Source organism: Perognathus longimembris, chromosome 12 (genome assembly GCF_023159225.1).
Source record: "Perognathus longimembris pacificus isolate PPM17 chromosome 12, ASM2315922v1, whole genome shotgun sequence".
Lineage (NCBI taxonomy): Eukaryota > Metazoa > Chordata > Mammalia > Rodentia > Heteromyidae > Perognathus > Perognathus longimembris.
Genome location: NC_063172.1, coordinates 38,648,203 through 38,662,506, shown reverse-complemented (window position 1 = coordinate 38,662,506; position 14,304 = coordinate 38,648,203). Strand labels below are relative to the sequence as shown.

Sequence of the window (14,304 nt, the reverse complement as noted above, 5' to 3'; positions counted from 1 at the left end):
CTTTTGTAGTATATTTCTGCTCAGTTTACACCTATGAATATACATTTTCTTCCCAAACTAACACTCATTTTGTCACCAAAACACAAAGATGAAAGTTTTATCTGTTACTATTTCATGAAGTTAAGGACCTGGTAGGACACAACTTTTTTTCCATCAATCTAGTCTGTTAGCTTAAAAACCACAGAGATACTAGTTGTTGCTCTCATCTTACACAATGCTCTATTGTAGAACCTGGAAGAGCCTAGATCTTGAAAAAAAAAAAATCACACTAATTAAAAGGAGGAAATGGAACCACATTGAAGTCATAGATTGATACCAATAATACTGTTTTGTAAAATGATGAAAAAACATCTTTATCCTAAGAGTGTTAGCAGATTTAAAATCAGATCTTAAATATGTTTTTTCTTTCCTTTCCTTTTATGTTTTCCCTTTCTTTTCTTTTTTCTTCTTCTCTCTCTTTCTCTCCCTCCCTCCCTCCCTCCCTTCTTTTTCTTTCTCTTTTCTTTCTCCCTTCCTCTCCTCCTCCCCCCCCCCCCCCCAGTGTTGGAGCTTGAACTTTGGGCTTGGCACTGTTCCGACCTTTTGTACTCAAGGCTAGCCCTCTACTATTTAACTAACAACTCCTCTTCTGGCCTTTTGAGGTTAATTGGAAATAAGAACCTCAGGACTTTCCTATTCACTGGCTTTGAACCATTATTCTCAGATCTAAGCCTAAGTAGCCCAGATTAAAGGTATGAGTCATTGGCCCCTTGCTTGAATATGTTTAATAATCTGGAAGGTTTTCTCTTATTTCTTATGCCAATGAACAAATTTAGCAAGGACACTCGGAAGTGTGTAACTTCCAAGATAAGTAAGAATTGCTGCTCATTATCTTTTGGTTTACAAGTCCAGTGAATTAGAACTTCTTTAGGAGACAAAAGCAACTAGAGGATGAAATCAGGAAGATTGCTATTTTTGTCCAGTTGAGGCAAAAATGTTTATAAGATTCCACCTGATTCTACCTGATCTAGGGAAGGGAAAGAAAAATGAGGGTGGAAGATATCACAAGAAATGTACTACCTTATTATGTAACTGTTCCCCTTTTGCAATTTAATTTAAAAAAAAAAGATTCGGGCTGGGGATATAGCCTAGTGGCAAGAGTGCCTGCCTCGGATACACGAGGCCCTAGGTTCGATTCCCCAGCACCACATATACAGAAAACGGCCAGAAGCGGCGCTGTGGCTCAAGTGGCGGAGTGCTAGCCTTGAGCGGGAAGAAGCCAGGGACAGTGCTCAGGCCCTGGGTCCAAGGCCCAGGACTGGCCAAAAAAAAAAAAAAAAAAAAAAAAAAAAAAAAAAAAAAAAAAAGATTCCATCCTAATGGAAGAAATATGGGTGTTAGTTGCGTATTTGTTTTTCTAGCTATAGGGAAGCATAAATAGGAGAATCTCAATCCAAGTAAAAGTCGGGCAAAAAGTAAAACCTTGCAAAATCACCAGTGCAAAATAAAAAGAACTAAAAGCATTGCTCAGCCATAGCCTGCCCCTATAGCAAGTCTGAAACCTTTAGTTAAAAATCTGGTATTGACACAAACATAAAACCAGCCAAACAACAACAGCAACAAAATTGAAAACACAATACTGGGATTCTTTTTTTTTTTTTTTTGCCAGTCCTGGAGCTTGGGATTCAGGGCCTGAGCTATGTCCCTGGCTTCTTTTTTGCTCAAAGCTAGCACTTTGCCACTTGAGCCACAGAGCCACTTCTGGCCATTTTCTATATATGTGGTGCTGGGGAATCGAACTCAGGGCTTCATGTATACGAGGCAAGCACTCTTGAAACTAGGCCATATTCTCAGCCCCTTCACTGGGATTCTTCTATGGCAAAAATCCAGTAAAACAAAGTAAACTTTAATTTGTGTTTTGTTTTTTTGATATCCTAGTTCCTAAAGAAAAATTATGTTCTAGACATTGTTTTAAAATCTTTCCATGTTTGTTTTTGCTGTTCCTGTCTCTCCCTTAAAGGGAGGCTAAAGGGAAGTATTAAACACTTGGCTTTACAATACTTTGGGTGTTTGAATTCTTTCTATTCTCTTTGATCAGTGCTTGAGAATTGGTCCACTTTATTCAGTAAGACATGGTGTCAATACCACACATATGTAATAGTGATTTTCTGGCTCTTTTGGAGTGCTTTCTATGAAGTAGCAAGTTTCCTAAGCACTTGATCTGCTAATGTTTGTCTTTAAATTATTATCTTCTCTAGTTGTATAAGGGGATTTCATTTCAACGTGTTCCTTTATGTGTACAGAGTTCTCAATCAGACTCTCCTGTTCCAACAACTTATGTTTTACTATATATATAATGTTTTCCATTTTCATATTATTTTATGACAAAATAAAAAAATGTTAGACATTTGCTGATACATTTTTTTATTTTCTTTTTTGACACTACTGAGGCTTGAATGGCAGTGCTTTGTGCTTGCTGCATAAGTATTCTGCCACTTATCCTATTCTTCCAGCCCTGTTTTACTTCAGTTTTTAATTTTCAGAATGAGTTTTGCAATTTTACTTGAGGCCAGTATGAATGAGTTCTTCCTATCTCTGTTTTCCATAAAATTGGAATTACAGCCTGGCTTGTTTTACCACACTTACCACAAGAGATATCAGAGAGGCCAACAGGATATGATGTATAAACTGACAGAATACTTGTAAAACTACATGTTTAGTGGGGTGGATTCATTTTTACATTAGATTTCTTTTGTAAGTGCTGGACATTAGTAATGACCTGTGTGAAAGCAAAGATAACCTTTTGAAAACTTAGACTAAAATAAATTTCATATATTGCCTATCATGTTATATATACTAAATAATGGTTTTAAAGATTAAATAGGACTAGGCATTGTGGCACATGTATTTAATCAGAGCATATGCCAGGCTGAGGCAGGAAGATCAGGATTTTGAGACAAGTTTGGGCTATATCTTGCATAAGACTTTGTCAAAAACAAACATACAAACAAAAGTAACAGTAAATATAACTTCTTTGATAAATCTACAGTATATTTGATGTTATACATTAAGCTTTCTAAAAATGTTAAATTACAGTTTGAATTAACTTTAGTAGCATTTAAATATTATTAAGAATTGACAATAAACAGTAACAACAGTAGTATTTTCTACTTGTCTATAAAAGGTCTTTATAATGATAATTACTACTAGTAAAAGACATCAAGTGAAGTACCTAGTTCTCAGTTAAGATAGGATAAAGGTACTAGGTTATTTCCTAGTTTAAAGTACCATGAAGATAGATCTTAAAGAGAACACACTCTTCTAGTTGACTAATTAGACAAATTAGAATATCATTATAGTTCTCATTAAGCAACTTTTAAAGAAAGAAGACACAAAATTGGAGACAAAAATATTTAAAAAGTGTATAAGATTTTTTAGTCTCTGAATTGATAATCTTTTCTTTTTAAGGCCCGTCCACAGAACAAGACATGAACACAACACTGTGTGGAATATGCTAAAGACACTTCCAGATTTAAGCTCTCAGCTAGATGATCAACATCTGAAAAAACTTAGTAAGAAAGTCATTTCCCAAACCTGGGTCAAAGGAAGCACAGGTAACAGACTAATGTAGAGAGATATTTGGCAATTAAAATGCATGTATCTATATTTATTTCTCTGTCATTAAAATGTTCACCACTTCACTTGATCTTTTGAAAATGTCCTGTGTGGATGTATTTCATCTATGAGGCTGTAAATCATTTCATGAAATGCATAGCATCTCTCACTGTATTATGCAAAGCTTATGATAAACACTTTCAGCACACATTAAGTTTGACAGGGTCTGCGTTGATACACTTACTGCTGGGCTCAACACTTGCAAGTACTGGCTAAGGAAGCCTGGGATAAGATTCAAATAAATTTCCCATAATCTAGGAGTGATGTTACTAGCATGTGAACTACATTTTGGGAAGTTTATACTGCAGTCCATATTTATACCAGTCTAGTAATCGGTTTTACAAACAGTGAATGGTCATGGTAATTTCTTTTCTGTTAGTGGCTGTAGATCTACTTATTGGAAAATAACTCTTTAGACAGATTTTACTTGACCAATATTAATACTTAACCTGTTACTAAACATGTAGTAGAAACATTTGTAAAAATTCATAAATTTGAATCATTTTTAGGAGGGGCCTAGTGTTTTAGATATTCTTTGTGTCAAAGACATCATTTTTTATTCCTTCTAAAAACAAATGAAGGTGGGTAATACTAGTTTATTAGTGTTAATATTCATATTCTACAGATGAGTATCCCTTAGTCACACACACACATAAAATAATAGAGAATAAAATTGGTTATAATTGAGTTTCAAATATATTTTTATTTAATGCTAAAGCCCATTTTCTGGGAACATTATCTCACTGTTCATACAAAGTGGCTCATCAGAATCGTAACATTTAAGACTTAACAGGGAGTTTTGGAAATCATGTCATTTGTAAAGATTTACATATTTTCAGAGTTTTGTCTCCAATGATTTTCTCTTATAATTATCTCCATTTAATTAAAGTCAAACAGTGAAAAATAAATCAAAAGAATTTTTCGGGGACCAAAATGATTTTAAATGAAAAAAAAAGGAACAAATTTTCCATATTGCTTTGTCGTTAGCTTGAGAATATTACTTAAAACTCAATTTGCCTTTTAAGCCCTGGAATTATGTTTATAATGGGAGCCAAATTGGAGTAAGCTAGATGTCCTTGAGAATAATTGTGACTATACATAGCATTATGTCTATTCTATGGAATTCTAGGCAGTGATGAAAAAGAATAAGATGGATCTCTCTCTATCTTTCTGTCTCTCTGTCTCTCTCTCTTTCTGTCCCTTTCTCTCTCTCTCTCTCTCTCTCACACACACACACACACTCACTCTCTCTGGCAGAACTGGGGTTTGAATGCATCTCTATATACAATACAAACTCTAAAGACAGCAAATTGGAATAGAAGAATTGTACAATTATATAGATAGAAAAACCTAAAATTAAAAATGGGGTTGGGATATTAGTGGGTATTGCATTGAATTTGTAGATAGCCTTTGGCAATATTGCCATTTTGACAATGTTAATCCTCCAAATCCAAGAGCATGGGAGGTTTTTCATGTCCTTTGTCCTGCCTTAAGTTCATTTATCATTTTTTTAAAAGTTCTCATCATAGAGGTCTTTCACTTCTTTGGTTAAGGTTATTCTTAGATATTTTTTGTTTTTTTGAGACTATTGCAAAAGAAGTTGCTTTCCTGATTTTGGCCTCAATCTTCAGGTCATTGGCATATAGAAATGCCATTGATTTTTGAGGGTTTATTTTATAGCCTGCTACTTTGCCAAAGTTATGGATCAGCTCTAGGAGCTTGGGAGTAGAGTCTATGGGGTCCATTAAAAGAAGGAGTAGTAGAAACACTTGGGCTCCTTGGCACAGGATGAACCTTCCTTAATAAAGGCCCAGAAGTGCTACAAATCAAAGAAAGGTTGGACAAATGGGACTGCATCAAACTGCAGAGCTTCTGCAGGGCAAAGGACATAGCTCTCAAGATAAACAGAAAGAAAGCTCACAGATTGGGAAAAGATCTTTACCAGCCATACAATGGACAAAGGCCTCATATCTAAAATATATGAAGAACTAGAAAAATTACATTCCTCCAAAACAAAACCGCAAAGAACCAACAACCCCCTCAACAAGTGGGCTAAAAACTTAAAAAGAGAATTCTCTGATGAGGAAATGAGAATGGCCAAGAGACATATGAAAAAGTGCTCTACATCACTGGCCATAAAAGAAATGCAAATCAGAACAAAATTGAGATTCCACCTCACCCTAGTAAGAATGTCCTTTATCAAGAAAACTAACAATAATAAATGTTGCAGGGGATGTGGCCAAAAGAGAACCCTACTTGATAGTTGGTGGGAAGGTAAACTGGTTCAGCCACTCTGGAAAGCGGCATGGAGATTCCTCAGAAGGCTAAACATAGAGCTCCCCTATGACCCAGCAGCCCCATTTTTGGGCATCTACCCAAAAGACCACAAACAAGAACACAATAAAGCCACCAGCACAACAATGTTCATCGCAGTGCAATTTTTCATAATAAAATATGGAACCAACCCAGATACCCCTCCATAGATGAATGGATCAGGAAAATGTACAGAAAGAATGACATTGCCCCATTCGTAAGGAAATGAAAGGACTTGGAAAAAATTATAATAAGTGAAGTGAAGCCAGACCCAAAGAAGCATGTAATCTGTGGTTTCCCTCATAGGGAATAATTAGCACAGCTTTTGGCTAGTTCCAGCAGAGAATCACAAGAGCCCAGTAGCTATGCCCTTATGAACACATAAGATGATGCTAGGTAAAATGAACTCCATGTTATTATGGAAACGACTGTTATATCACTGTTGTAATTACTTTCAGTAAGCCATGTGAAACCACAGCTTCTTTTGTTGATGATCCTCTTGTTTCCCTTTCCTGTGGTTGTACCCGCACTATCACTGTATCTCATCTGAGTAACATATGCTGGTATTAGAACTAGGGAAGTAAAAGGGAATATCAAAATCGAGAGACAAAGGATAAAAAGACAAATGACTACAAAAGCAATACTTGCAAATCCATTTGGTGTAAACTAATTGCACAATTCATGGGGGGAGAGGGAAAGGGGCAGTGGGAAGGGGGAATAAGGGAGGAGGTAACAAACAGTACAAGAAATGTATCCATGGCCTAACATATGTAACTGTAACCCCTCTGTACATTTCTTTGACAATAAATAAGTGATTATTAAAAATCTAAACTTTTTATATATAACATATGTACATTGTATATGTATATACTGTTCATATACAATATATCACTTGTTCGTTCTCAAAGTATAAGAGTGGGTCCAGAAAGTTTACAAAAGTACATGTTTTAAATTGTTGCCTGAGTAGAAATGAAGACTTGAGGATGCTATGATTTGAATGTCCCTGAAGGATATAATGTGATTAAAGGTTTAGTCCTTAGGGAAGTGGCATTGGGAGGTGGTGGAACTTCGGGAGGTAGAGAACTTGGGTAGGACTTTAGGTCATGGGCATAAGGTAGTTCTCAGGCTACCACAAGGATCATTATGTAAGTAGAAATTTGGCCTCACCCATCTTTCTTCCTGCTTATATTTGGACATGGTTTCCATTCTAATTTTTGTCAAACTGTTCTCCCATAATGTGCTATCACCACCATGTGCCTTTCCAGAGGCCAATAAATTGGGAATGCCCAAACCTGTAGCATCAACTCTACAAATTGTGAGCTATATATATCTTCTCTTAAAAGTTAAAAGTCTCAGGTATTTTGTTGTAGTAACAAAAGCTTACTTGCAGGCAATATAGAGAAACAACTCACCCCTTCTACAAATACTTTTGGTTTAATGGTCTACAATGAATGTAGATTGATGTGTTAGTATTTGTAGTTACCCATTTGGCTTTTTTTTCCCTAAGAAAGTTCTAAAATGGCAGTTGGCAGAAACATTCTATTCTAAGGATATCTTAGTAATGTATTTACAATTGAAATGTCAATAACCACATGACATTTCAGTAACAAAATATGTACCTTAACTTGATGATATCCAGTAGAATGTTTCAACTTGCATTTCAGTAGGACATTCTTTTGGCACCTTTAGAAATAAACGTGTGTGTTAACTCCTCCCTCTTTTACAGTCTTTCACTTGAGTTTTTGAGATATGTAGTTCCATAGCACAGATCAGTTTTGCTATCAAAGCTGTCAACTCATTAAATTGCTGACCTTTGTAGAGCTCTTTGTTCATTCAACTTAGAGAACAAGCCCAACTAGGAATCAGTCTAGCTCCTTTTTTTTCTTTATTCATGTATTCCATTTCCCTTCCTCTGGTGTTATTTAATGTATCCCCTCCAGTACCCCCTCATCACCAGGCTGCTGACTTCAATCTGCTTTAGTGGTTGTCTTTTCCCTGGTGTAATCCCACACAGCTGTTTTTACCTTCTGGTCTCCTTTCTGGCTACTAGGTCTTTAGAAATGTTTTATTGAAGGAAGTTTCACATACTTACCATTTTTCCTTCAGCCTCATACACATTGATTTTGCAACAATAAAATACGCAGAAACAATATTATGATTTTGTAAAAATAATCCAACATGTACACAGCACTTGTTTAAATAATGATGGTACAAAAACGTGTTATTATATCATTTAAGATTATTACATAAAGATTATTTATATAACTATAATAAAATGACAGAAGCTAGTATTCATTACATGCAGTTCTCTCTCTGTATATGCATATATTAGTTATAGAGGCATTGATTGCTAAGCAAATGGTTGTAAGTGTATGACATTGAAGCTCTTATTTTATGGCCAGGACCATGACATATGAGATGATAATATGGTTGAAAACCTTTTCCTCTTAAAGATTAAAAAAAGTTAATTTGCTTGAGGTCTCACTGTAGCCCACATTCAAATTACATTTTTTACCTTTAAGCTATAGTGGAAGCTCATTCCTATGACATTATCTATTCCTTTTTCTCCTTCCTGCCTAAATCCATTACTGTTTCCCTTTGCAAAGCCATTGTGCATTGCAGTATTATTTCTCTTCTGTTTTCTAAATTGAGCTTCTTCTATTCTTACTTTTGTAATGTTGTACATCAGAACCCTATGATTTGTAATTTTAATAAAATGTTATGTCCAGTTTTAATGCTGAAAATTACTTATATATTTTTAATATCACCTTTACCTTTTCTTTTCTTCTTTTTAAACTTATTTATTGTGAAAGTGGTGTACAGAGATATTACAGTTTCATACATAAGGCAGTGAGTACATTTCTTATCAAATTTGTTATTCCCACCACCCCTTCTCCCCAATTCCCTCCCCCGAGTTGTACAGTTGGTTTACTGCATATTATCTTTTAAGTATTGCTGTTGCATTGGCTCACCTATTACCCTTTGTGCCTCCATTTTGATGTTCCCTTTCCCTTCCCTAGTTCTGATAAATGTATATACAATACCCAGGGCACCAAAATAAGTTACAGTGACATCAGGGTTAAAAACATAGGGAAGAAAAACAAAAGATAAAGGCATAATTTCACATAGTACATTGAAAATAGCAGCAACGATGATAAACCACTTATTTCCATAACTTGGAGTTCATTTCCCTTATCCTCATATTATGTGTTCACATGTATATAGCTATTGAGCTATTGTGATCTTCTCCTAGGACTGTCCTAGACTTGTACTAATTGTTACCAATGAGGGAAACCATAGTGTCTGTGTATATTTGGGTCTGGTTCACTTCACTTAGCATGATTTTTTCCATGTCTGTTTTTCCCATTTCCTTATGAACGGGGCAATCCCATTTTTTTCTGAGAGAATCATAGACCATTTACCTTTTTCTATGTATTAATCAAACCATATTTTATTAAAATACTCTTAAAATAGAACTAACAAAATTTTTCATTGCACCATATGAATCTCCAGAAATTATTTATTGTCTAGTAAAGGTTATTGGTGAACAATCTGATTATTCGTGTGTTTGTGTGTGTGTGTGTGTGTGTGTGTGTTACTGCGATAGTCAAGGCCTTGCATTTGCTATGTAATTGCTCTACTGCTTGCACCATAGTGCCAACACATTTGCTTCCACTACGATTTTTTTCCATGAATATCATTTTCTTTATTTTTTTTCTTATTTATTGACAAAGTGATGTACAGAAAGGTTACAGTTTCATATGTTAGGCTTTGGGTACATTTCTTGTACTATTTGTTACCTCCTCCCTCATTCCCCTCCTCTCCCCTTCCCCTTTCCCTCTCCCTCCCCCCGTGAGTTGTTCTGTTGGCTTACACCAAACAGTTTTGCAAGTATTGCTTTTGTAGTCATTTGTCTTTTTATCCTTTGTCTCTCGATTTTGATATTCCCTTTCACTTCCCTAGTTCTAATGCCAGTATATACAGTATCCAGGGTACTCCGATGAGACACAGTGATAGTGTGGGTACAACCACAGGAAGGGGATACAAGAGGATCATCAACAATAGAAGCTACAGTTTCACATGGCATGTTGAAAGTAATTACAACAGTGACATAACACTCATTTCCATAACATGGAGTTCATTTCACTTAGCATCATCTTATGTGTTCATAAGGGCATAGCTATTAGGCTCTGTCTTGCTTTTGTTTCTGTCCAACCTGGACTATGATCCTCCTAGTGGTATAACTGGCATGGCAGGTGTGTGACACCATAGCTCATTTTAATGGAGTGAGATGGGGGTTCTTGAACTTTTGGCCCAGGATGCCTTAAACATCTATCTTCCTGACCTCAACCTACCTAGGAGTACAGGTATGAGCCAGCATGACTAGCTATAAACAGGGTTTAATACACTGTTTATACACATGCAAACATATATATTATTTTTATATGTATATTTTTGCCAGATATGTCATACCTCATTGATACCCTTTAAATTTATTTTTCCCTACTCTTAACAGTGTGATTCTGAATAAATCTTGCCTATTTTACTTTTAATATGTGACATACTTCTAAAATAAGAGCTTGCAGTTATGTTCATGTCACATAATCTATGTTGATAAAGTATAAAAAAGTTTTACTTTAGCATTGTGTCAGAAGTTTTAGCATTATGTAAGAATGTTAATATTGATTTCTTCTAAATTTTAATCATCAATAATTTAAATATTGAAAAATCATAGCTTATTTTTAATAATAACACTGTTTTTAATAACAGTTATTATTTTAAGACTGAATATTTATTCATTGGCTATTAGAAATGTAGTTCTAATTTCTAATGGCTTCGTTAAGCAAGTACTAAGGTGACATTAACTGGATTTCTTAATATCTTTTTCTTACACTGTTTTTCTAATGAACTTCATTGTTCACTATTCCCTGTTATCTTCAATACTTGGTTGGAGACAATTGGGAGCATTTATGTTATTCGCCTTTATGTCTTTTGTGGAGGAAGTAGTAGGGATTGAACCCAAGGCCTCACACATGCTTGAAAAGCCTTCGGATATTCAAACTATTCCCCTAGGCCTTTTTGTAGCATTTTATACTATTTTCTACATTACAAATGTTCCTTTCAATATATGTCAGCCAAAATTTTTGTGCATTTTAAGGTCCATTATAAATGCCAACCTTTCCATAAAAAAATTTAGATTCTTCTCCTAAGACCTAAAATTTTTCTTCTTTTGTCCATTATGTCATTCTTTATACCTATTTGAGGATACTTGCAATTGTATGCCTAGTGATTTGTATTTAGTGGTAGATATTTTTAGTAAAGGAAGTAAGTATTGTTGAAAAGCTGTTCCTATGCAAGGACTATGTTCAAAATAGAATAAAATATTTATATCATTTCTAGCTAGCTTTAAGTTGGTAATATGTATCTATTTTGTTTATACTTAAGGTATATATCCTTAGGGAAGACAAATGCAAGAAAAAGGAAATCTGTTCATATAGTACAATAAAAATAACAACAAAAATGAAAAAAACATTTGTTTCCATATCTCGTTTGTGGGTTTTTCACAAAGTAGAGAAATACTGTAAGAAAGATTATTCAACTTGCGCTTAAAATGTTGCTGGCAATATGGTTTTAAGGGAAATAACTCCAAGTCCAAAGATGTTTTACAAAACTAAAATCTATGAAAAAGCCATTCATTGCTTTTATTATGTTTTGTTCTGGGATTATTTTATCCCTATAAAAGAGATTCTATACATTAACCTTTCTAGCTAAAAGTTATATAATTTTGGACATTTTATTATATTCTCAAATAATGGAATGAGAAGAAACTAGTCTACACAAAGGCTTTATCTCATTCCTCAGCAGATAAATTCTAAGTAAAAACAAATCAAAACCAATGAATTGGTTTCCAAATATTTGATAAACTTCTTTGGAGAGGAATACAACAGGAGATCATTAATAAACGCTCATTTATACAAGTGTCTTCAGAATGCCCAAAATTATTTAGGAATTCATGGGCATGAAGCTGAAAGTAGTAAGAATAGAGGCTTAAATGTGGTCTATCTTGGCAGGAATTGACAATGGAAAGTGCCATGACAGAATTCTGTGAAGAGAATTCCCCAAGGATGGTGTTAATTATGCTGTATGAAAGCAGGCCAGAGGTCAGGAAAATCTTTCCTGCTAGATAACACTTAAACTCAATTTTACAGGCCAAAGGGGATTAGCCAGCTGACAACATGACCTTATTTGCCCAATTATAGATCTCTGAAATATTTAAAGTCTTCTGAAATGGTTGACTTTAGTTAAAGGTCTGTATGTCAGAGAGAGGGTAGAGTTAGTTGTTTACAAACCTTTGCTTTAATTAAGTTTTTGTTTGGCCTTTAAACTTTTGAAAAGTCACAAACAAAATGATTAATATTTTCTTTACTAGAATTTTTAATTTCTTTTAAAGCCTTTTGTCCATGTGACATTTTGTACTAAGAAATGTTGCAATAGTCCTTGTAAAATATTTCCTTGCACTTTCAATGTAATTTAAGTTACATAGAAAACCTCCAATAAAATTTACTCCTAACCACATTGACTTTGATTAATTATTGTACTTTTCTGTCTGGAAATCAATATTTTGTATTTTAAAATCAGCATTTTCTTACTAAGATTTGTATTGGCACTTAATATTTCTTTAAATTTGTATGAAACAGGAAACAAGGAATCTTACTTTTTTTCTTGGAATATCAAGTAAACAGGTATGAAAACGTAACAGTGAGTGGAATTCTAACCTACTCCAGTCTAACCGGTATAAGTCAATAACAATTACAATCAATTTATGAATTATGTTACGGGTAGTATGACTTCATGAACTCTTCAATGTTGTTCTTTCTATGATCTATCAAACATATACTCAAATACATTTAGGGGTTGGAGCTGTGGTTCATGTGGTAGAGTGTCAGCCAATGAACTAAACTGTCAGATACTTCATCTGAGTCTTTGTCTCAGACAAAAATATTATGTTTACATTGGTTTGTTTATATTCTTATATATTTACTTTTCATGAAGATATGATGTAATGTACACACCTATACACAAGTCTTATTAACATGCATACATATATGCATATTTATGGACTTTTATTTGTGTGCATATATGTGTCCTTCACATCTTATATTATATTGGATGACTTCTAAGTATTAATGTACTTGTGACTTGTGAAAAGTTACATAATCCTCCTGAACCTTGGTTTCTCCATCTCAGGGACACACTTATGATGAATAACTTTTGGAGGTATTAAAATAATTAGTATTTGAACACAGAGCATAAGAAATATTACTTATGACTTCATAATAAGTAGGGTACTATTGAGAAAGTTTTTGATTCCTGTACCTTTTGTCTTGTATGTAGGGTTATTTGTCTTGTAAGGGGAGCACAGAAAGGGGCATAACAAATGGTATAAAAATGTAGCAGTGTTACAGGACACTATGTTCAAAATTAAATATATAACTTGTGGGGAAGGGGAATTGGGAGGAAAAAACTGGTAGAAAATGAGGGGAGTGTTGAGACTGTGCATAAAGAATGTTCTCATTACCTGACTTATGTATATCACTGTCGTGCTTAATCTCCACGTCTCTCCTGAGGAGACATCAAGCCTTTAATTGTGAGGGACAGTCGGCTCTGCGCGCTGCTCCTGCCAGCAGGAGGGGCAGAGTGTATCCTGATCGGGCCAAGCTAAGCTGAGGAAGGGCTGCCGAAACCCCCGGTCCCAATCCCCCTTACATTTAAGAGCAGAAGCTGGACACAAAGATCTCGGGGAGCTGGTCCGATGGACTACCAGCTTCAATTTATTCAGAGGGAGGGCAAAAGAATTTATTACAGTGATGACGGCGGGAAGGAGAGGGACTTGGGGTGGCTAGCTGGAAGTTCACGATTGGCTGAACTGGGCTGTTTGACAAGAGTTGCACTCTAGAACTTCCCCCATGGGCTGGCGTCATACCCCAATAGAACAGCCCCTGAGCCCTGGCGGCGCCATCTTGGAGGCATCCTCGTGGATCCGAGACCGAGACGGGAGGTGGGGCTGGTCCAGAACTACTCCTACTGGTTCTGGACCTGGAAGGAGATAGGAGTGGCTTCCAGCCATGCTGACCCAGGGTGGGAGGAGGGGAGGGTCAGTCAGGACTGCCCCCTTTACATATATAGCCAGCATCCCCACAACTCCTTCTCTTTTATTTTATTTTATTTATTTATTTTTTTTTGTGGCCAGTCCTGGGCCTTGGACTCTAGGCCTGAGCACAGTCCCTGGCTTTTTGCTCAAGGCTAGCACTCTGCCACTTGAGCCACAGCGCCACT

At 35.5% G+C, this 14,304-nt stretch overlaps 1 protein-coding gene across 1 annotated transcript in view; it reads left to right on the top strand.

Moving 5' to 3' along the window:
• The window catches only part of Cnbd1 (cyclic nucleotide binding domain containing 1), a 285,819-nt gene that overhangs the window by 171,001 nt on the left and 100,514 nt on the right, over positions 1 to 14,304 (top strand). The window contains exon 6 of the mRNA XM_048358771.1: positions 3,448 to 3,593. Within this exon, the coding sequence (XP_048214728.1) occupies positions 3,448 to 3,593 (146 nt within the window). The remainder of the gene's footprint in view (positions 1 to 3,447; positions 3,594 to 14,304) is intronic.